The sequence below is a fragment of the Syngnathus floridae genome, chromosome 15 (assembly GCF_059516105.1).
Source record: "Syngnathus floridae isolate MCC-2025c chromosome 15, RoL_Sflo_1.0, whole genome shotgun sequence".
In the NCBI taxonomy this organism is placed as follows: Eukaryota; Metazoa; Chordata; class Actinopteri; order Syngnathiformes; family Syngnathidae; genus Syngnathus; species Syngnathus floridae.
Window position 1 is genome coordinate 11,097,356 of NC_142427.1, and position 24,646 is coordinate 11,122,001.

Below are 24,646 nucleotides of genomic sequence, written 5' to 3' on the forward strand. Positions count from 1 at the left end.
GAATCGAGATTCCGAGAAACTGCCAATTGTGATAGTGTTAATCGGCACGCTAGCGCACTGGTAACTAAACAGTGGAACTAGTCAAAACTAAGTGTTTAGTTGTTATTAACATTATGTTATTTTAAAAGTTTGCAATCCCGTGCTCAAGCTTGCCTATTCTGCCCCATCAGATGTTTCTTTGTGGTGATTGACAAACAGCAACATGGCGTGAAATGCACTTTCAAAAGATTTAATGGTCGAGAGATGCGTATTGCAGAAGGAAGGCCAAACTTGCCACAGGAAGCTTTTGATGTGAACTGTGAGCAGCCATTGCGCTCATTTGCATTAAAACCACTGTCACCTAATGTGTGCTCACAAACACACACACACAGACACACACACAGGGGAAATGACCTGCTTATTGTTTTGAGAGGCTGACAAAGACTGCAATTTGTGTGGTTCAATTTGGGTGGAGTGTTATGTTTATTCCTCAGTTGAATTAGAGTGCAAAATCCATGTCATAGAAAATATGTTCCAGGAGCAGATGGAGCTGTCCGTTATGACCCCGAGACTCTCAGCCGTGGTGAGCAGATGTGGCCGGAAGGAGTGGTGGGGTGGAGGGTGGGTGGGTGTCTTGGGATGGGATAGGATGGGAAGAGAAGGGACGGAATTTGGGGCGAGGGGGGCCGCGGAATCGGGCCCGGAGAGACACAGAGGCCCTTTCCCCCGTGCGTGCATAGTGCTCCTGGATGATCACGCCAACAAGACATCAACACTGAAACGAGCGCTCCATGTCGAGTCATGTCCAACAGGCAGCTGCGCTGCTTGAATGATGTCACGTTTACTGTGTACTCGCTGCATCTGCAAGTATCGAACTACAACATATGTCTTTAAGAGATTTTGTTCTGCTCCAGAGAACCCGAGGTTGAACTTTTTGGCCAAAATTCCAAAAGATAGATACGTACGGTGTAAACTTTTGGTATAATCTAAGTCTATCTATAACAAACTTAAAGCTTTCCATTATACATTTGGAATAACAGTAATGCAATGACAACCTTAATTGCCTCATTAAATTAATGAAGTCCAAACAACCATCACCACATTATTAATATTTACATAGAAACAAATCAACAAGACTTGACTTTTCAACAGGGGGTTGATTGCTTCTGTCCTTCAACTTCCATGCAAGTCCTACGTTGATCCTGATACAAAGAATGCACTTTCTCCTTCAGTGTCTTTGTCCAAAAAGCAATAATCCCAATTTGGAGGTAGTGTCATTGCCATGGTGATGCATGCAAACCCTTATTAGGGGGCAACCAAAGACTGGTTAAAAGCCCCTATCAGAAGGAGGGCGTCGGGAAGGGAGGTGCAGCAAAGGGGTTGGGGGGGGGGGGGGTGTCGGGGCACCAGCAAACGCACACACACACACAGGCGCCCAAACTAGGATGTCAAAGAGAAAGGAAATTCACACTCATTTCCTGCATGTGCTTTCGGTACAAATCAACAACATCCTGTCCTTTTGTGAATCCTGCCTGCCCTCATGCTGGTTTGCCCTCCCTCCCTCTCCCCCCCACCACCACCAGCAGCAGCAACACAAACCCTACCCCCTACCAACACACACTCTAATAAGGTTAGCAGCCATCTCCTCATTGTATGTGCGTCTTTCTTCACACTATTCACCTCATGTTGTTGCACAGGAAGCAAAAGTGTGTCTTTATAATGGTGGCCCTCAAATTGACTAAGACTGTGGATCGTTGTAGCATTATTATTCAACCTAACCAAACATCCTTCCAACGGAGCCCATGAGCAGAGAAATAATAGTCTTTTATTACTGCTATGGAGGCAATAATCACTGCAAATGTAAGGAAGAAAACAAATTCTGATCTGTATGCATATAGAGATACATTTGCAGGATTAAGGTGTTTATGGAAATCAGACCTGACTTTGCCCTTGTGATAAAAAAAAAAACACTCTTCCTCTCTCTCTCTCGTCTCATTCACCGTTCCTCCCCATTCACATAAAGAAAAAAACTCGACGTGACGCATGCGCAGCCCCACTCGGAATCCTCCCCATTCATAAAAATGTAACCTCCCGAGTTCCAGTCCCTCCCATTCACAAAAAAAAAAAAAACGACCGAGGCATCTGCGCAGCACTCTCCCCCTTCCTCCCTAACCCTCCCATTCATAAAAACTCAGCCCAGCCCTCCTCTCCTCCTCCCCTTCTTCCTTTTTTTCTCCTCTCGAGGAGGTTGCAACATCACATGCAGAAGCTGCGCGTCCACAACCGCAGTCGCCTTTTTACGCACCAGCAGGCTCGGAGGAGAGAACGACAGAACGCGTCCTTTCTCTCCCCCTTACATTTTGAGTCCTTGCTCCCCCCCTCCCGCCGAACACACACCCATTTGGACTACTTAATACTGCTATTGGAGCTATACTCGGCACACGCAAGCGATTGGGAATAATAGACGTGTTGCGCAACGACGAGATGACATTTTTACCCTGAGAGCACCGTAAGTACGCTTGGTTTAACGTGGATGTGTCTAATTGAATCAAAATAAGCATTGCGCTTGCACTGAGGGAAAATTGCAACTATTTTGCAACAAGCTCGACTCGTGTTTGCACTTGGAGTCAATATTTAACCAGCGCCAAGCAAAGTTGAGGGCAGAGGAAGGCAAACTTGTGACGTCTAAACGTGCAGGGAAATGACAGAAAATTGTCAATTTTCTGCACTTTTTCAGACAGCAATCTCATTTTAACCCAACTATGACAGGTGTTAATTACCCCCGTTTTTACACCAACGTCCACTATAGTCATCACCAACTGCATGACAATAATTTTAAAAAGGAAAAATTGGGACAGGTAAAAAAAAAAATAATAATAAAAAATGCGTTGTTTGCATCGCTTTTCGCCGAATCTGGCAACCTAACCTGGCATCATTCAAAACTGCCGTGCGCCATTTCCTCCCATCAAGGTTAATCCGTGCCCGAGTGAATTTGAATATATCACGTGTTACAAAGCCCATACAAACACGCTATTTGAGTATAGAGAGACAGAGCCGTCCGCCTCCGGTTTTTATGACTCAGTCCATTCACATATCTGGTGGGGGGGTGCGTGCGTGCGTGCGTGCGTGCGTGCGTGCACGCAATCACATAAAGCTCATGCGCGCACAGTTCCGGCTTATAATGATCCCGATTTGATCACAAGCGTGTGTCGGTGCCAGCAGTGCAACAACAGGTTTGACAAACTGGATTTTGCACATTCTATACAAACGAGCAAAACAAAAAGAAAAAACGTGCATATCCGCACGATTTTATTTTACGTCTTGACTAGAAATGGCGTAAATGTCATCAATGAAAAACGCATATCGGGTTGTTAGACACGTCAGATTGGATGCATGGCTGCTAAAAAAGAGAAAGAGAGAGAAAGAGAGAGAACGAGAAAGAGAGAGAGCGAGAGAGAGAGAGAGAGAGAGAGAGAGAGAGAGAGAGAGAGAGAGAGAGAGAGAGAGAGATCGTCATGACTGCAGCGCTTTGAGTCATGCTTGCAACAGCCAGTGCAGTCAAGCAGCGTTCATTCACAAAAAACGATGCCAGCTCAACAATAGGCAGTACCATTCACAATTCTTGCAATCCATCCACAAATAACGTCTGTTCAAATGAAGGGACTGTGAGTAAAAGATACAAGAGGATGTCGTTTCCTATATATTTTCCATCTTATCCCAGTCTTAGGGAGTCCTTTTACATGCAAGTCCCGCTCCGTGGCGCTGCCTGCTCTTTTGATGCCAGGGAAAAAGGGAGACCAACGTACATTGAATTAATATCAGCCAGAGGGAGGTTTGCGCCGCAACATCGTTGTGGGGTCAGTTTTTTGCAATCGTTTAGAACTGTATTCATACAGTGGAAAACATCAGCGTACATTCATGAGAGATGACAGCTTGTGTAGGAATCCCCGTATATCGTGAAAATATGCCATTAGAACAATCGGATTTGACGCTTACTCATTGTTCAGAAAGTGCAGGGGGTCCTCAGAATATGCTGTAAAGAAGTCAAGTCACATTGCAAAGAGGACCCCTGTCTCAAATGCAAGGACCAGGTTTTAACCTTCGCCTTGTTTCTTTGCAGTTATGCTAAATGCTGCTTTAGAGTGACGACGTGCCAGGCAGCAGCCAACACATGGAGTCCAGGGTTCCTCACCACATCCCCGGAGTGTCCTCCTCCATCATAGCCCAGCCTCTGCTGGACAGCCGAGTGCCCTACGGCCGCCTGCAGCACCCCCTCACCATCTACCCCATCGATCAGATCAAGTCGTCGCACGTGGAGAACGACTACATCGACAGCCCCGCCGTGGTCTCCCAGCAGCCGCCGTCGAGTCAGAAGGTGGCCGGCAGACGGCTCAACTGGGCGGGTCCCAATCAGGAGGGGTTTGTGGGGGCAAACCACAACAACCATCACAATCACCAGCACCAACCCCAGGGTCGGTGCGAGACTCACCACGACACCACCACCCACCCGTGGATCTCCTTCAGCGGGAGGCCCAGCTCCATCAGCAGCAGTAGCAGCACGTCATCAGACCAGAGGCTGCTGGATCACGCCGCGCCGACCCCCACCGTGGACCCCCACCCCCACCAGGGTCTCGTCAACACAATCACCACTCGAACTCCGGGCTGCTTGGCTTCCTCGGAACCCAAAGTCCTCACCTCCTCTTCTTCGGCTTCCTCCTGCACCTCCTCCTCTAAATCGCTGGACCTCAAGTCTGGGAAACTGCCCACAGGGGGCCAGCAGGGGTTGGCGCTGATCCCGTCCTCGCCGGCCGAGAAGAAGCACCTCCTCCTCTGCGAACACTGCGGCAAGTGCCGCTGCACCGAGTGCACCCTACCCCGGACCCTGCCCGCCTGCTGGGTCTGCAACCAGGAGTGCCTGTGCTCCGCTCAGAGCCTGGTGGACGCGGCCACCTGCATGTGCCTGGTCAAGGGGATCTTCTACCACTGCACGGAGGACGAGGACGACGAGGGCTCCTGCGCCGACAAGCCGTGCTCGTGCTCGCAGGCCAACTGCTGCGCGCGCTGGTCCTTCATGGCCGCCCTCTCCGTCGTCCTGCCTTGTCTGGTTTGCTATCTGCCGGCCACGGGCCTGGCCAAACTGGGACAGAAGTGCTACGACAACGTCAGCAGGCCCGGCTGCCGCTGCAAGAACTTGCAGAGCGCCGTCCCTCCCTGTAAAAACGGAGGCGGTGTGGAAGCCAAAGCCGGAACACTCGAGAAACCGCAGCAGGGCTCATGATACCAACACATCCCGTCTGGCCGACGTTGGCCTTGCTTAAAAACAAACTGGACAGCACCACAGTACATATTCATTCTCTAGGGACCCCTTAACCAACCCCATTAATCTGCTGGAAGATGACTCGTGTAAAACAAAAAGGTACTTAAATAGCTTCTTGACCTGTTTTCCAAAGGCTTGATGATTCAATCGGAGTATGGAAGGGTCGATCGAAAAGCTCTTGGGTGAGAAACCGCGGTTTGGGTTGTTTTGCCGTGAAGGCGCAATGTAATCTCAGCTAATTTTGTAACTAACCATAAAATGACCATGGGATTATACACATATATCAAGAAGTTCAACTATAGAGAATAATGTGATCTATATGGAGATAGAGATATAGCCAAGTGTCCTGCTTTCAACACCAACAGTTGCTGGCTTGAGCATTCCAATGATTGCCACAGATTTGCATTTAAAATTCCCCTTAACGTCTCGACGAGCAAAACTATCACACCTTTTCAGAAAGCGAGGCTGAAACCATCCAACTGAACCGGAAGGCTGATCTAAGATCAGTTCGTAAACCCAAAACCTTCTCAGGGACTGTCCTCTAAAGATCCGCTGCTGCATTCAAGACTTCCTGGGAAGTCGGCGCTTGGTCCTCAGACCGACCGCTTCAAACTATGATGAACTCATGCCAAGAAATTTAAGTGGAAAACGATATCTGTAAAATTGACCTTGACGTTGGAACTGCTTACTTCAAGTAGTGTGGTGGCCATTTTCCCCGTTTTCTTGAATGTAGCAGATGGTTTGCGAAGCTAAAATCGACTTTGCACGGAAAAAAGGTGCAAAAGGAACAACTGGTGAGCAAAAAAAGGCGGGAGCTAATCATCGGAAAGGGTTGAAGACAGTGTTCGGTCAAAATAAATCAAACCTGCCACTTGCACAACGCTGTTTTTTTTCTTATGTGGAAGCTAACCTCTTTTAAAGAACGTACTAAAGCACAGTATGAACCACCTCAGCTGTTCTGAGGTATGTGCGCTACTTTTAGCGCGGCCCGAGTGTCTTCATCGTCGTTAGTTGCCGCATAGCGTTCTCTTTAAAAGTCTATTTTTGTGGCTTGCATGAGGACTATTTTTTTTCCTTTTTGCCAAAGGAAGCAAACGTACGGTAGCATGTCTTCGCTGTCCGAAGTGATCACTGCAGTGGTTATGCACAAACAGGGAGGGGAGGATGATGACAACCCATTTCTCCCAAAAAAATTGAGGAAAAAAAAAAAAAAAAAAGCATGCTGCCCTTTAAGACTGAAGGCCTTTTGTGTTTTGGGCATAAAGTGATACTTTGTTTCTCCATTTTCACGGTAGACGGCTAAACTCCTTTGCTCACTATTGTCTTGTTGCACAAAGCTGATTACACACTGTCCATCGAATGTATGTGGCAATATTAAAAAAAAAAAAATCTAAAAAAAATCAGTTTAGAAAAAGGTGCCAAAATCAGAGAAGAGCGGCGGAACTCGTAGACGAAAAATCACAGACGATAATGTTTAGTAATAGAAGCTATGCAGGTGAACGACTTATTTGCTGTAAATAGTTTCACGTTTGTGTTCTTTAGAGGAGAAGACTTTTAAATGTCCTTGAAAGGTTGCATGGTACACTATAACTATGACTAAGTACAAAATACATAGAGAATATATTAGATATCTATTTTCAGGGCAAGGACGAGAAAAAAAAAACGGTTTTTGGAGGGTTTGTGTGAAAGGAAGCACTTGAATTGGAAAAAGTGTGCCCTGCAATAAAATACATTTTTTTGAAGAAAAAAAAAGACAAAAAAAAACAACTCCTGCTGCTGATGCCCTGCGTGGCTCATTAGCAGGCGAAGGCTAAGCTAACTCCCTCGCCTGTGGATTTGTGGAGTGCACAGAGGGAACACAATCCACCCGTGTCTATCGACTCATTTCCTGCTGCTTCCCCCCCGACCCCCCCCACTTTTCAGTCTTGATTGACAAACACAGCTGCTCTGCATACATTTGGTTGTGTTGTTGCCGCCTGTTTTGCCTGTCTTTCCCAACTATCTGCCTTTTGGAAGCTGCCTCGCTTTGACATGATATATTTTACAGAAATCCTTCAAATGACAATATGGTCAACCCCCCCTCGATGCTACAGCACCATGACCCTCTCCACCTTTGTCGCTCACTTTGGGGCCAATTTATACTGATTATGCCTTTGCAACGGCAGTGTTTGGGGGAGCAAAGAAGAGTGTGCTTCTTTCTTTTGGTTTTTGTTTAGATATAACAGAAAGGAGAAAAAAAAAAAAGCTCTCATATAAAAGTTTTCCCTTTATAGATATATTTATTTTGAAGTTCTATTTTATATAGTATTTATTTAGATGCCAACTTTCTGTTTGTGAAAAAAAGCTTATGTTGAAATGGAATGTACATTGACAATGGAAATATATATTGTTAAATACACCAAGCTGCTGTTTCGTCTCTTTTGTCAACTGCTGTTCAGAATGCAAAATGCATGTTACACACTTTTTGACACATTTAGATTGGAGTAATTGGGAAATATATTAAAAAAAAAAGTTTCCAAAATGAGATTAGCAAATCAGCTAGCTAATAGATAGACAAACAAGCCAACTAAGCTTAGAAAATTACTTAGCAAAAAGAGATAAGCCAAGTAGCGACTACAATTTAAATTGAAAAAATGCAGTGCATTGCTGGATTTTGATCAGAAAAGATGGTCCACTTTAAACATTGCTAAGAAAAACCACTCGCCAACTTGGTTTGGTGTCTTTTAAAGGAACTTTCGTGACAAGAAGGCAATCACTTCAACCGCTGTTCTTTGTTTTTACTTTTATGGCACAGCATTTACAAGTTTTTTTTGTTGTTTTTTACATCACCATGCAGATTTCCTGAGTCGCACACGTCCTGTGTGTGTGAATGGATCGCACTTTATAAAACATTGCAAGCCCACCAAGGTCAAATAAAGCCTCGACCGAATGGAGAGCGTTACATAAGTCTCAGGAAATTGTTGTCAGATGCGGACGATGTCATGCGATTCGTGCGTGCGTGTAGTTTAAGTGACAAGTCCACAGTGTTGCTTTGTGACAATCTGGATGTGTCACATTCCTTTCCCCACAAGGCCTCCGAAAGCTGAGAGCGCACGCTAACTCCGGCCCACCTGTGCTGCATGTTACCCGAGGCCTTCCGGCTTCCCTTGGTGCACCCATCCCCCACTCCGCCCCAGCGACGACACTTGCTTCCTGGGTGTTTACCTGAGTGCACCTGGGAGGGTCGAAGGGAAGGGGCGGGGGGGCGAAGGTGTGACACAGCAGGAGAGCGAGAAAAAGGAAGTCACACTCACAAACACACAAAAGAGGGCCTGCAGCCACAATTGCGGCTTCTGCTGCAACAGGTGAGCAACCTGCCTGTTTACCTGTCGCCTCTGTCAACACACACACTCGCACACACCTGCATTTTGGCTTCATACCACCACCACCCTCCAATTCCTTACCGGCCTGCATACTTAACAATTCCTGTACAATCTAATGAGATGTGTTAAAAAGAATCAATGCAAATTTGTCATATGTGTGGTTAGGAAGTATGCAATCTTAGGTGCCCCCCCCCTCCCCACACATGTCACAGATGCAAATTATGAAGACCTGTGGACTGCATGCACATTGTTTGCCCTTAGTATCTCCAATGACCCCACCCCGACTTCTTCCCTCAGCGGAATTCAAAAGTAAAATGAAGCCGAGTGTGACAGGATGGCCTCAGCTGCAGGAAAAACACACATTTCAACACTTGTCGTAATCATGGGGCTGCCGGGACAATCGGAGGAGAACAGGGAGCAGTGGAGGTGCGGGTATGTGGCAGTGCAGGGGGCCCAGTCTTGTAAAATGTCACTCAATGGGTGGGTGGATTATGGAGCCCGTTATCACGCAAGGGACCGACCCTATTTGGTAGAAATGAGGACAAGAAACTAACTTTGTCTGTTGCGACAGTATTTAACACCACCGTTTCCATTTTGCTACAGCAGCCCATGTTTTGGTCTTAGCAGTTTAATTTCACCTGTTCGTGGGTCACTTTGAACACAGACGAAAGTCCAAAAAAAAGAGATTAGCTGGGGGGGAGCTGCTCTTTTTTTTATTTGCTTGCCTTCTTCTATGCAAGTCATGCAAGCGGTCAGCATGTCCACCATGGAGTCAGTCACCCAGGCAGCAAACAAGCCAAGCGCTCAGCTTCTTTTCAGCGGGGCCGCTGGCACGGGACCAAGTAATGCCACCAAACAAAGAGCCAGTGTCTTGCATCACTTCCCCTCCAAGAGGCCATCCAGGCCACAGCCTCTTATCACCAGGCACTGCCAGTCTGCAGCCAGGCAGGCCTCCAGCACAGTGGCCTCTTTGCGAGCCCTTCTCACATGAGACGGCACCATTAGACCGCTGTGCTCATGTCATACATCCTTCTAGCAGACCCCCAAAAAGTTAGCTCGATGCTATTTTTTTTGAAGGACTAAAGGAAGTCATGCTTGCAAAGTATTCTTTGACTTTTGACAGTAGTTGCAAAAGTAAAATTGTAAACATTTGTAGCATGAAATGTTTCACTGCATTCTACAGCGACCCTGTTATTTTCCTATCGCAGCAGTTAAGCAGGGAAAGTCTGGAATCTTAATGGGCAGCTTTTGCTCCTCAAGTCTTGATAAGTATTCCGCCGGTGTAGTTTGATACTTCCTTCCATGCCACAACCTCACTGTGCGTGTGTGTGTGTGTGTTTGTGTGTTTCATGGTTGCGTGTCTGTTTTCAACAGGCCCCTCGGCTCCCTAAGGGGGGGGGGGGGGGACATGTGCAGGGAAACAGTTGCATTCCTTTCAGATCGTCCTCTCCAAGGGAAAACACACACACAGAGACACACACACACACACCTTTCATTCACATCTGTTCACACAACGGTTCGCAAGAACTCACAAACCTCTCTTCCTCCTTCGCTCTCTTTCTGAACAACAACAGAGCAGGACGGTTTGTCCCCTACTTAAAAAAAAAAAAAAAAGAAAAAAAGCCGAAGTAACCAAACTTGGCTTCCGACCCCCGGAGCAGTGCCACGCCCACTTTGGCGGCGGCGGCGGCCTGCAGTGCATTCCTGCTGAGCGCATTGTCAAAGCCGAGCACTTCCTCTGGACGCGGGCCAGCGCCGACACAATAACATTGCAAACATTCATCCCCTAGCTTCGAGAATGACGCGACACACTATAAAAGTGCACACACACACACACTCGTGCACTTACAGAACATACACAGGAAGAACTCTGTACAAACATGAATAATAGAAGTCTTCTTGCAAAACACTGTTTGGATTCTCTTCCGTGCATCTGACTCACATTTGCCACAGCTGTAGAAAAATAAGGTCCGGAACTTTCGACATGACAAATCTGCAATTCAGATGGTCCTGATGCTAAGCAAAATAGCATGATGATCAGTTAGGTAGCCAAATCATTTCCTATTTATCAATCAATCAATCATTATTTACCAACCAAATAAACAACAATTATTATCACTCATTAATATTGTGTATGTAGAATAAGATTTAGTGCCAAAGGGCTCAGGTAATGATCGTCACGGTCAGCACTGTGATGTCATTTTCGGTCGAGGTGGCAAAAATGGCTGCCGCCGAGATGGATAAAAACAGGTGGCTTGACTGTTGAGAGGATGGAATCAGACGAGTTGGATTGTTTCATTTTGACACCTCTCGGTATGAGCCATTGGCAGTTTGAGGAGATATCCCACCTCGCCACTACTAAGCGCTCCTTCCCCGCATCACACTTTCCAGTTTTACGGATGGACAGATGGTGAAAAGAAGAGGTAAATATATCCGGATTACACATCAGACTGGAAACGGGCGCTCGATGGGAACGGATATGTACACATGCCGAGACACTGCTTCACGGCGCTATAAACAACCCGCACACATGGCCCGAAACTAATATGGACGTTCTTGACGTGCAGTTGTGTTGTGGCGGGCCAGACACATCTGCTGCCATGCTCCGATGTGCCAACGTGATATCTGCTTGACGAGGCTCTTGGGAGGGGGAGAGAAAAAAAAAAAAAAACGTTGCGCTTGTAAATTTTCACATGGTCACATCTACTTGGCCGGCATCGGAATGGGCCCCTCGCCCCCCCCCTGTTAACATACATCTGTTTAGTCAATATGGTGAGCGAAAAGGAACATCGCCATGGCAACCCGCCGCACGTACACACAACAACGTCGCCGTGTCCGATGCTAGCAAGCCTATAGGCCGTTGAGGGAGAAGAGGTCAAGTCACGTTTCTTCATATGTGTGAGAATGTGTGTGCGTTAGCACGTGCACGCTTAGGGCATATGCCACCATGGTTCAATGTTTTTCTTTTTGCATCGCTGCCACTCTCGGCTTCCCGCCGGCTGACCTTTTCTCTTTCTGTCAACTTCCCGTCATGTGATCTCGGTTCCTGAAGGTCATGTGTCACCATTAAGGCTTCTTGCAAAACATGACAAAGTTACAGTATTCCATACAGCAAATATCATATCATTATACCATTTTTTATGTTTTTCAAAATATCTAGGCCATTTCATCTTCCCACCTGTTTGGGTAAAGCCCCAGAGCAAAGTTACTATTTCTAAGCGTGTGATTTCGTCACATGACTATTAATGGAGGAGCACACGGGGGGCCAGGGGGAAATCAAATGGCGCTTTTTTTAGACCAACAGCAAGTCCATGTCAAGACATGGCAAATATGTAATCATTAGACTACGTTACAATGATGATTGATGATATAGAGAGCGTACAATGTTGAAAAAACATGAAGACTAAAAGTGTAATATTCCAAATCAGACGGACGGACGGGCGTGTGTGGAGAGAGCGAGAGAAAGTGCGGCACCTGCTCAGCGACCTCGCTCCAAACAAAGACCCCTCTGTCCCCACAAGTACAATGACATGCCCGACTTCCTGTCTCTATTGAGAACAACGGAACACATTAGAGGCCCTGTTCTATTCTCCTCAAACACACAGTCAGACAAACACGGACTCCAAATAAGTAGGTGACATTTTTTTTGGGAGGGGGGGGGAGTAAAAACAGATCAAAACAAAACGAAATGAGACGCTGGTGCCCCTTTCCTTTTCAGGCTTGATAAACATGAGAATCGTGTTACCTTGGAAACCACACAGACGAATACTGTAGCTATCAAGAGGAGGTCACATGAGATAAAAATAGACGAGGAAGAATTGCTTAAAAGCTTAATGCTTCTATTTGTGGATTAGCCATCATCACTCTGCCCATCTTCATATGCATTTCTTTTTATTCTTGCCACTCTGGTGCTTCAAATTGAGACACCAGCAAACTGTTTCAAATTTGTGCGTCTTTAGAGCTTAAAGCCAACCCCTTGCAATTCCACCTTTATTATCAAGACATTCCTCTTTGATGGGTCCCCTCAAGAAAAAAAATGTGCATGTGTACAATTGCACCATGGTCTGGCTCCACTGAGACTCCGTCAGCAGAGATGCCACTATAACTGGCACACACACTACCTCCAGCTCACTCCATAACAAACGATGAGAGCCAGGGGCCTCCCTTTAGGCTTCCTGTGTCCTACACACAACCAGCAAATAAAAACAATCCCATTCATTTAGCCGTGCATGCACATTCGCACAACCACACGATGCTCACACCAACACACAAGACTTTACGCACAAAAAACAGAATCAGGATTTCTGCTGATGTTAAGAAGCGATATACCAAGATGCCTTTCCAGCCAAGAGAACGTCTCCTTCTCGTACAGGAAGTGGGAAGGGAGAAATCGGAAGGAATTGGATAACTTATTGGTTTTTGCGGTTTAAAAACCGGACTAGTGAGTTCACAAATGAAGTCTGTTTTCTTTGGCGTTGTCACATTTTGTGTCATGAAACTGCTCCATTCCTGCGGTCTCTCACAATATTTTTATGAAGAATTCATTGGATCAAATATACAAAACCTCACTTAAGCAGAATGGTGCCTGGACTTAGAAATGTCATTTATTCATAACGCAAACCACTCAAATCATCTTTCACCATTGAAATGCATGGAAATGACATTAATTCATCCCATCACTAATAAAACTTCTCTAGAGGTTCCACCACAAAACAAAAAGGTGTGCTAAGTCTGTTGTCAAGTCATGTAACCCAGTAAGGGAGTACCGGTAGGTAGAATTTTTTAGGGGGGGGGGTCGTTTGAGTAATTTACACCAGGAAGTAATTATGTAAATTCTAAAGCTGGCTCTTCCAGTTTATGGGCGGCCCATAAACCAACTGTCATGTCTGGCCGGCAATAAAGGTTATTTATTTCTTTGTTTATTAATGCTTCCACTGCTACTCCTCCCCCCAGCTTTACTTTTTTTTTTTTTTTAAAGCTAAACAAAAAAAGTTATTTAAAAGTGTGCCAGCTGAGCCCACATGATGAATGCGGGGCTCCAAAGTTAAGAATAAATACATATAAACGGGGGGCTGTGTTAGTTATTTTTATGAAAGTAACACAAGAGCTTCATGTGGTTTTGTTACATGTGGTTTTATCCGTTTAGGAATGGAAGGGTTAGGTTTCAAAAGTTGGTATTATGCACACTTAAAAGGCCACAAGACAAAGAAAGTGAAATAGTGTGTTTACATGCAGTGCAGTGTGTGGTAACCATTTGGGAAGATGGTGATGTTATCTTGGGGAGGGGGGGGCAATTGGAGTCATCTGCTTTGTTATAAATTGGTGTTGCACAATACTTTGCGGGATTATCTCTTCATTTCGTTTTTGGAATAGTTTTGCTTTTTATCATTTGGTTTGACTGGAAGATTGCACAAAATTCCCCCCTCCCCGCAAAAACAAATGTTTGTTCCCAAATATGGTCCTTTTTTCTAGCCAGGGCACAAGCATTAAAAACATTGAAGACATCATTCATCTTCAATGTTCTCCATAAAGGAAATCCAGAGTGGATGGTGCAGGAAGACAACGTTTGTCAAACAATGACTTCATGTTGAGCAATAAAATCAAGAGCTGCATTTCCTTCCCAATATTTACAGCTGTTGATGTGTTTTTTTTCTAAAGCATCCAAACACAAACAATAAATCCTGCATTGCAATATCATGTCAGAGGGTTTGCTTTAGATTTTTTTTTTTGCTATCAGGGTGTCTTGTCGCAAAGTTCAAAGAGTCCCAGCAGATTGTTTTCCACTGACAGGGGGGTGGAATTCCTCAATGACATGTTGTATCCCATCCTAACTGTAACATCCTCCCCACAGGATAAATAAAAGTGAAACATCAGTGCTCATGTGTGTGTGTACGGGTATTCTTGTCTTTCTGTGTATGTGGGGCACTCGCCTTGCCTTACCCCTCTTATTGGGTCTCATTCATAAATTCTGAACATTTAATTCACAAATCTGTGACTCATTTATCTTCCTACTTTTGTTCTTACGCTGCAAACAAATTTAGAACTTGGTGTCATTTTTGGGTTTGTCCCAATTTGTCAATTTGAATGAATTCTGATTAGGATGTCATTTCGTTTACTTTTTATTTTAACATTTTAAATGTTTAAAATGTTTCTTGTATTTTAGTTGTAATTAATTTGGACAGTCTTATTATGTGCTGTGTACGCAATCTTTCCAAATCCCAGAAAAAAAAGCTTTTGGTCAACTTTTGTTTTTGGCAAAGTAAGAAAGCGAGCCATAGAGAGGAAATGAACACGAATGGGAGTATGGGTATTTAGGCATGTGTGTGTGCACGCAAATGCATGCAAGTGTGTGCGCACACGCACGCCCAGTGCAGATAGCCCGCGTGTTTATTTAGTTTGAGGTGACAGCAGGAAGGAAGGCAGGTTAACGAGCTGCCGGCTCCAGGCACCGAGGCACATGGCGATTACGCAACCGTACTCAACTCCACGTACACACAGATAATACACTCACCTGAGTGAGGAAACAGGAACCCTCGCAAAATACACAGGCTCGTTTTAAGACCCTTGCGCTATTTGTAGCATACAACGGCGGTACGGACACAACCTGGCATTAAGTGCACTTGAGTGCGGTCACACCTACTGGGTGGCAAGCTAGCTGCCGATGGTTCCACGGGGAGTGCCACCAAGACACAGAAACCACATCTAAGGCAAGGAAAAAAGGCAACCCGGCGCCACCCTTCAAATCGACATGATCCAATAAATAACCTATTGCAGTGATTTACAACTACTGTGGTCCGACGCATCACTTGTGCTGCGGGAAATTGTGCAACTTTTGCACATCATTCTATGACAGCGACATATAGTGACACTAGATGCAATTCATTTTTGTTGAGAGGGGGAGTATTTGCTTGTAAATTTCTGTCTGCGTGTATTGCTCCACCATTTGTGTTCAAATATCTGGTTAAAACATAGCCACAATTGTTCGCCCCAAATGGATTCACAGCTGCTGACAGATCATCTGCATTCTGCTGGAATTAAATATAATCGTTTCTGGATCTGTACCGTCTGACCCCTTTGAGTGTGGTCACAGTGATTGGGCTTGAAAACATGTGCACGCTATCATGACTGCCAGGTGCAGAATCAGCATTTGTGGTTTTTGCTTCGTCTTGAAGCATCCGAAAGAGAGCAAAGAGCCATGCTGCTTTGTGTATGCATGTGTGTGTGCGTGTGTATATGTGGTGGTGATGGTCAACTGAGCAGAAAAGACCCCCCACATCACCCATTAACACGGTCTCACCTTTGACCCACCGCATCCCCCTTTGCCTACCTCCATTGAAGAGCTTGGTAATAGAGGCCAGGCTTTGTAGACGACGTGCATGTTTACAATGATTGCAGAAAATGAAGGACGTTTACGCCAGTGTTTCTCAAACTGTGGTCCCCGGACCTCCTGCAGCCAAAGCTTTGGGTCTGCAAAGTAATCAGCAGAACTGAGTTAGAAGCACAATCCCAATTACAAAAGTACATATGTAACTGTACTTTTATTGTACAGCAAAGTTGGAGGTGAAGTTCGGAGTGAATGTAGACAAGAGCTCATTTTGACAAGCGTCAGAGCCTGGCCATGTGTTAGGATTAATAAATGTGCACAATTGAAGACTTCCTGTTATTTAGCGGTGAGGCCAGAGGAAGTTATTCTGCGGGACACGGATCATTTTGGTCAGAACGCCGGCCTATAAATACTGAGCGCGCTACGCACTCCGCATCCCGCCTCCTTCCTCCCCGTTACTGTTGTCTGCCAAATGAAAAACAGAAGTGCAGAAGGAAAACAAAAGCAAAAGAGAACAAGCATGAAACAGCTTCATACAGAAAGTTTGTGAGGACATTGTTTGAGCATGCTATTGTACGTAAATTTGCACGTGGCAATTTGTGTCAGCGGAAGCCACAACATCTGCGTCAGTGCTGTCATAGTAACTTCAGCTCACTTCTCCTTAGTGCTATTAAATGACGAAAACGACTTACTTTTTATTGGAATTATTTTGCATACCACTAGAGGGAGCCTATTCATGGTACCTGTGCCACATTTTGAGAATGACCCAGCCAAATTATTAGAATATTTTTTAAACATTTTCCAACCCAAAAGTAGTCTGACTCTTCCTTCGGTATCTGTTAAACGTCGTTAATCTTTTCTCTCAATCAACCACGGTCTGTCTTGGGATTTCATTGCCTCCGGCAACATCGGAACTCTCTGTTTACCCATCCCATAATAAGGCTCATTCAAGCTCAGGACATCTTGATTAGCTCTGCTGAACGTCTGGTTCTCATTTAGCGTGGAGGATGGACGCAGGAAGAGAAAAGAGTTCAGGATTGAACCAGGGGTCAGTGGAAATGAAGGTGAAAAATAATACAAGCAAGTCTTTGGAACTGCTGGGATGAACTTTCAACATTATTGGAGCCCATAATAGATGAACTTATCTTACCTCGCTTGGCCTCCAGTGGGGCTCACTGATTAACAACTATCCTGTTGACACAGCTCCTATGACAGAAATTGGACGGAATATATCCTTGAATGAACTCCGGTTCCGGACGTGTCGCAATGCAAACAAGCGATCCGGGCACCATTATCACTGAAAAGAAAAAAAAAAAAAAAATCATGAAAACAAAGAAGGAAGATTTCCACCTTTATTTACCAAAATGAACTTTGTTATACTTTTGGTACCAACATAAAACCCTTTTGCACATTTGATGAGATTATGTAATAGTTGCGGGTACCTAAAATAAAACAATAAATGGGGGGAAAAAAAAAAGTTGGATGTGGAGGAAAATGTGGCTTAACACTCCCGCGGCGGTTTATCATTCCCAGCAGATGCTCGGCCTCTGCAGCGCTCACAGACACACCCAGACGCAAATATATACAGTTACATTTCAAAAATACAGAGATACTGTTGAAAGAGCATACACTCCCACGGTATTTATGCGAGAAAGAATTCTGAGTAAACTATGCAACACACACACACACACACGCTGCACATCAGAGTGGAGTTCATGTAAGTGATAAGAGACAAGAGTCAACAGCCCAGCAGATAACCTGCTGATAGCGTGTTCCCTCGCTTCCGCTGCCCTTTTGTTTACCTAATGATCCCGTGGATCTACATGAGTGCTGCAGAGACACATATGAATTGGGCAACACTTGCTACCCGCTCATTAAGCTCATACGGGAGAGACTTCAAATGACTGTAACCTAAAATCAAATCTGAATGAGGCTTAAGACGGAACCCTGTGGGACCCCACATTCGGATCTCTGCAATCTCCATTCACAAACAAACGGGTCAAACCAGGAATGTGAAATAAGCTAAATCTGAAGAACTGTACAGGAAGGTGGTGGTGGTGGGGGGGATCCCAACCTAGCTTCAAGCATGGGAAAAAACCTGCACTCACCAGCAAAAGCCCATTCAGATTGTGAACCACCTGCTGCGTTCCACGGCCAACAAGTCAGCTACTTAAGGGGCCACAATTTAATCAGTCAAGAGGCCAAGCAAGAAATCCTAGCATATGGATAACCACCATTGAATGTAGCCTAAAAACATCGATTTATTGACTGTAGACTAATTGATGATACATACAACACTGCTGACTAGTCTTGCTGCTGTCCACATCACTTATGCACATATTCATTCATGATAACCCAACGAGCCGCCACCCACACTTTTTGAGCAGCCGGCAGAGGACAAGAGAAAAAGAAACAGGTCATTACCAAGGAAGCCCGGCAGTCTTAAAGCCATTCTATGCCCCTCGGAGAGAGGCAGTCGGCACAACATGGCTGACTGGAGTGCTTCAAAGCAAAAGGAGGAAGAGGCGGTGGAGGGAGGAGAGAAGGGAGGGGTGGGGGTAAGTCACTTCCACTGGCCTTGCATGTTCAAGGGGAAGTGGGGAGTTTACAGGGTGACACGGGGGTCACAGGGCAGGCCCGGAGGAGGTGACACACGGGGGGCATTTGTGTGGACAAATCTGATTATGTTGGATTTGTTTTGATCCGATGTGTCAGTTTGTCCAAGCATAGCTCAACACCACGCTTTGCAAAAAAAAATTCAAGCTGCAACATAAAGTCTGGCAAGACTGTTGACAAAGATTGAACAGTATGCATGTTGAGTATATGCATAGGCTACAATGGCCTCAGTTGCCTCTGGTAGAAATTACATTAGTTTATGAAGGAGTTATCCAACCTGTCCACTCTCCTGTGGTATGAATTATTAATTTAGGATTTTAGTTTTAATGTTTCACCTTTTTTGCACCAGTATCTTACAAAAGCAACTAAACAAGTGAAAAAGTCTTGTGCAGTATTTGAAGACAATATTGTTGGATATATACTTGTTCTGGTTATGACTTGTAAAATACAAAAATGCTAGATAAATATTAAGGTCAAGATGACTAGGATTGACGCAGTGTGACAACTGTCTGAATTGCCTAAATTCTTGGGGGCTGATCAATATCACGTGTGCCTTTGCACTGGAAGTATGCAAAGTTGGTGAAGATAAAGAAAAGACCTGCAGGTTTATTTTCCAAGCAAACAACACAGCAAATAAATCCTCAAATAAAATAAATCCTATTTCTTACCGAAAACACTGCTACTTTCAATGCATATGACACAATCCCAAACTGTTGGCGTCCTGTCAAGCTGTCAACCCGTCTTCAAGTCCACTGCGAGTTTTTATACACTTCCCAGTAAAAAGCATGACAAAGCATGGGAGACCCTCTAGTGGCATGGAGGTATATTATAACAACGCAAAAAGAATGCAAAAAGGACAAAACGGCTTCAATTATTAACAAGGTTTATGATATTAAAAAATAAAATGACAGTAGAAAAATTCTCAATGAGGCATGGACAATAAAAACTAAATTGGGCTAGAGGTAGAACCCTGATGACCCCCACATTGGATTAAAAAAAGTCATCAAATACATCCTGGTATTAACAAAACTAAAGTGGGCTAAGTATGAAACCCTGTGGCACTCCAGGTTAATAGTGTTTTGAAAAATTAGCCTGGCCAAAATGGTGTAAGATTTTGATGTGAATATAATTTTACTCTCAATATTTTTCATTGCATGATTGGTTGAGCCCCCCTGTTGAACTTTTCTAAGCGTACCTTTGATTGAAGATGAATTTGAATGCAACATTATTCCGTCCTTCCTGCGCCATTTTTATTTCTCTTACCTCCTCCTCATCCTCTTGCCAACACCTGTGCCCCTGCGGAGGAGGAGGAGGAGTTCCGGAGAGGAGGAAGCCCCCGGGGGTAGCGAGGCACCTCACAGATGGTTAGCAAATTACACCTTCATTACCTCTCGTCTACGCTTCCTCTGGTCAGCGCTTCACAATGACTCGCTGTTCCTGTCACATCTGCCAGCGTGTTGGCCTGCAGCAATTAAAAGTTGTTTGTTGCTTACTATCTGCACACACACTCGCTGATATAATACAGCTGTATAATTAGACTGCAAAACAGAGTGGCTGTTTGGAATGCTTCAAGGTTAGCACGGCTTACCACGGAATGGTCAAAACAAATGAAATGTACATCATTGTTATATCAGTGTGGGGATATCATGTTATAAAATGTTTTCATGAATGCAGCATAGCCTTTGGAGGAAGATTAGAAAAAGGCAAGTGACCCCAGCATGTTTTCAATCAACAACCTCAAGGCTTCTTTATTCACTGCTAATGTTATCATCCAATCTCAACCTTGGATCGTACCAATGTTTTACTAATTCGAGCCAATTCCACATATTGAACATGACCTTATTCTTTTACAACTAGATCCTGAATGTCTTTTTAAATACATCTTGATTGCATTTAAAGTAATATCCCTAAAAGAGCCCCCACCCCTGGAGAGATAAATATATTTCAAACCATAACAAATCTGCTAATGCATCGAACACATGTGAGCTGTTTTGCTTTTGGACATATGGCACTTGTGGAATTGGAAACTAAGACTTCACTACTTGGATCACTTGATGGCTGTTAGAAAAGGAAATTGCAATCTAAATAGTTTTAATATAATTCAGGAAAATAAAAAAGTTGAATGTGCGCTTTGAGCCCAGTGAGCATTTTAGGTCCAAAAATGTTCTCAGGAATAATAAATTGGAGCACTGATTGTGAATCACGTGACTTATGATAACAACAAAGCCAATACGTGTCCCATAAACATTGTGAAATTCGTCAGAACCAATAATAAAGAAACCTTTTAGTTTTCAGTTCATTTAATTTACGTTCTGTTTAGTAAGTATGACGCTTATTTTTCGTCCTGCTATTGTCCTGCGAAGTTGAATGTTCTCCACGGTTGCCTTTGAAAAGTGTCAGATCCGTACAGTAACAATAGGCGAAGCGCCATTGATCGTCAGTGAGCGCTGACCACTTCTCCAAGGCCTTTCCCCTCCTTCCCGTGCCTCTTCCAGCCCAGCGTGAAAGCGCACGCGAGGGCCCCAGCGCAGCCATTAGTCAGGCCAGGAAGGCATGGAATAATAATGAACGGCGCTCTCACGCATGAGCAAGCAAACCCCATCACCGCCACCATCAGCCAGTTTCCAGCAGCCATTTCCGTCATCTAAAATGCATGTCCCTCTCACTTGAGCGGATCTCGCCGTTCTCTGGCGAGTACTTTCCCCTTCCCAGCACTACAGTAGAACCGCCGAGGGGGGAAAAAAAAATAAAAAAAATCCGGCTCCAAATGGTTGTTTTCTTTCCGTCTTGTACACTTATGACCTTTTCAAATAACACTCATTTGCATGCATACTTAATTCTTAGTGATTTACTGGGGGGTTCTTAGTATTAAATTAAGGATGGGCGCTGTCCAGCACTTTGTGTTTTTAAAAGCAACAAAAATGGTCCGTCTACATGTTTTGGCTTAAAGAGAGGATCACAGAACATTTGCATATTTGCAGTTCGGCCTTCACCTATTTTGTAAATTTATCCTCCACTCAAAACTCAAAAGCAAAAAACTATAGGTGCTTTATGTTGCCAATGTTGAAGTGACCTGAAGGGTTTCATTTAGACAAAAGTAGTGCTTTGAGGAAATACTCTATGATATGCCAACCTTAGTCCCCATATTTCCGGTGTACCTAATGAAATGTCCAAGAAGGAGGATGCTACAAAGAAGACCGCCACCACAGTGGCGTCAGGGCCTCAAGTGATCCACTGCAGCAACGTCAGGAGTGACAATGAAGAGAGAAGAGCAAGAATGAGTCATACGCAAGCCCCTCCTTCGACACCCCATCACCACCAATACCCCCCTCCTCATCCCCCCTCCCATCGAGCCACGTTACGTCCGTCCTGACTCATTCATTCTCAGCGCAGTCTCACGCCTACTGTTTTGCTTCTACACACCGACGCCCATTCAACTGCAGCTCCATTCACAAAAAAAAATATGTTGGCCATTCATAAAAAAAAAGAAAGAAAGACGCTGGTGTTTAGAACATGTATGCATGATGGAATACTTCTTCCTAATTTGGTGGTCTGGTGTGGCGTTCAGTCGCTGCCAGGGCCACCCACACTGTAAACCACTGACACACTGAATCAAATGTGTGTATGTGTGTTTTTGTTCCCACTTCCTTCCCGAGCTGCTGCATCTTCATCCCTGTCTTCCTCTCTCTGGTTAGCTCATCTCTAGACTGACTGCTTCCCAGGCAGCTAATTATAAGCCACGGTTGTAGGGGGGCCGGATGTGACGCTCTGCCCTGTGTGTGTGCGTACATTAGTGTTGAACTCATATATGACACATGAAGAAATGATTGTTTTCATACATCTAAATGTTGGCATACATGTTTTCCTTCATTTTGCATTTAGATGCCCGCTAAGCTCTTTATTGCGTGTGCAAAGTGTTTCTTTCGGACGGATGTGTTTCATCATTGACAAGTGCGTGTGTGTGTGTGTGTGTATGTGTGTCACCAAGTAGGATACACAACCTCAGCCCCTCCCTCACTGTACTGCAGCTCTGACTCATACAAGGTGGAGGGAGAGACAACCGGGGTCTGATGATTGGCAATGAGCGTGCACACACATATTCATGCATGCAACATATGCCCTGATCATAGTATGCAACTGAAGTGGAATTGGTTTTTTTCCTGGGATGGAAATGCAAATAATTTGTTAGCAACGTAAAACCGGATGAAAGATTATTAACTGTCAAAAGTGTCAAAAGTACTACACAAGTTGTGATAGTAGTAAGTGGAACTGATCAATGGTATTGCAAATTCTTGCAAATTCTTGGAAAAATGGGGATGAAAATCTGGTAAGTGCAAACAAACTGTCATCCATGTGCTTCGCATTCAGGGGATCTGGGTTCGAATCCCACCTTTGTGTTGAGTTTGCACACAAGTTAGCCTAATTCCATCCATCCAAGTTTCTAAATTGTCCAAAGGTATGAATGTGAGGGTCAGTGGTTGTTTTATTATATGCAGCTTATGACTGACTGATGATCATTCCAGCCCCTAATGAAAACAAGCACCATCGAAAATGGATGGAAGCAACTTGTGTGCCTTGAAAAGCTGACTTCCTGTGATGAATAGCAGGTCACCTGTATGACATCACTGATGAGGAGGGGGAGAGAAAAAAAAGAAAACCTCCTCCTCCTTTTCTTCTTCCTCTTCTCTCCATCATGCTCGCTCCCCTCCCCTCCCCATCCTGACGGGATGAGTCACAGACCGGCCAGTTCCCTTGATGCACTGCAGAAGCGTCATGTGACGTCTCCGCTGCCACCGCCGCCGCCTCCCGCGCGTTCATTCATCCTTTCGCCCCCAAAAAAAGAAGGCCAATATTACAAAAAATTTATGCAAGAGTAGAGTAGTTTTCATTGATAAATGTGTGTCATGGCTTTGCTTTAACCGTGGATGCTGTTTAAGGTTTTATAGTTGCCATGGTTACAGCATGCCAGGAGACAAAAAGAAAATACAGGCAAGGCTCACAGTGGTGCAGTTGGTTACATAATACACTCACCGGACATTTCATTGGGTACACAGCGAAGTCAAGCTGTGGTCCGCGGGTCAAAGGTGGCCCGTGAGTCCTCGATACCATGCGGAGAAACAAAATCCTGTTATGAAAAAGCAGTAGCAAATCAATCCCTATCAATCACGTGCAATATATTTAATAAAAACATTCCGTTAGCTGTTCACTACAGGAAAAGTTGAGATGCCCTTGATGGGACAATATGACTTCATCACTCAGGGACACATGACGACTGACAGTGTTTTGGTTACCGTGGCAACAGAGCCAGTGTCTTGCCAATCGAAAGCAGACAAGGAACTCGATATGGTGTTAGGAGATATGCACGGCAAGCGGCTAACTTAGTCCACTGGCTGTATGAGTCATAACCTTTTGATTTTTTTTTTTAAATGTTATTTATTTCTTATTTGGGACAACAGTGTAATCAAAGAAGTCAAACCAAAACTAAACACAGTGGATCTAATGTCTACACACTTCTCAAATTTTGTGATATAATAAATGGGACCAAGCTAAATCAATGGATAAAAGGAAAATAAATAACAATGTGTTTGCACAAGTATGCACACCCTCTTATATCTGAGACTCTGCAGAATTGAATCACATTCTGCAAGTGTACCTAATGTTTTGTCCAATACACTTTTTATTCATAATAATATAAAAATGTATTATCGTGAGGTTAAGCAAAACTATGGTGAGATGTTTTAATGAATGAACCGTGCGACGTTCAAGTTCACCCTGAGATTAAGGAGAGAAATAGCTTAACGTACAGTATGAATCACCACAACAAAGTAAGAGGTGGGGGGGGCATGAGGATGGGGGGTGTTGGTGATGTCATTGATGATGGTGGGGGAGTCAGTCGTGAGTCAGAAAGAGGAGGAGGAAAAAAATGGGAGCACATGGGAAGGTGCATGGCGCACCTGCTAACGTGGTGGATGACTCACCACTGCTTTCACACACACACAAGCAGGTAACACACGTGCACGCTGGTTTTAAACATACACACGATGGAAG

The 24,646-nt window shown here is 44.6% G+C and overlaps 2 protein-coding genes across 7 annotated transcripts in view; one reads left to right on the top strand and one right to left on the bottom strand.

Annotated features, from left to right (window-relative positions):
- LOC148386691 (rho GTPase-activating protein 26-like) overlaps nt 1-19,383 on the bottom strand; it is a 76,613-nt gene extending 57,230 nt beyond the window's left edge. For 4 of the 6 annotated variants that reach the window (XM_088399501.1, XM_088399500.1, XM_088399498.1 and 1 more), the window contains exons 1-3: nt 19,267-19,383; nt 17,133-17,279; nt 15,986-16,125 (exon numbers count right to left, since the gene is read on the bottom strand). The gene's annotated coding sequence lies outside the window, so the exon portion shown is untranslated. Of the gene's footprint in view, nt 1-15,985; nt 16,126-17,132; nt 17,280-17,424; nt 17,578-18,406; nt 18,499-19,266 lie in introns of those variants that run through there. The other 2 variants (XM_088399503.1, XM_088399502.1) reach the window with 2 other exon arrangements.
- On the top strand, nt 2,196-7,698 carry spry4 (sprouty homolog 4 (Drosophila)). The gene is made up of 2 exons (XM_088399185.1): nt 2,196-2,488; nt 4,100-7,698. Exon 2 carries the CDS (start codon nt 4,151-4,153, stop codon nt 5,255-5,257), a length of 1,107 nt encoding a protein of 368 aa, XP_088255311.1. The 5' UTR covers nt 2,196-2,488; nt 4,100-4,150; the 3' UTR covers nt 5,258-7,698.
- Nucleotides 19,384-24,646: the final 5,263 nt, after the last annotated feature.

Excerpts from the sequence above, each read along its gene's own strand:
- spry4 (XM_088399185.1), top strand. The coding sequence starts at position 4,151 with ATGGAGTCCAGGGTTCCTCACCACATCCCCGGAGTGTCCTCCTCCATC.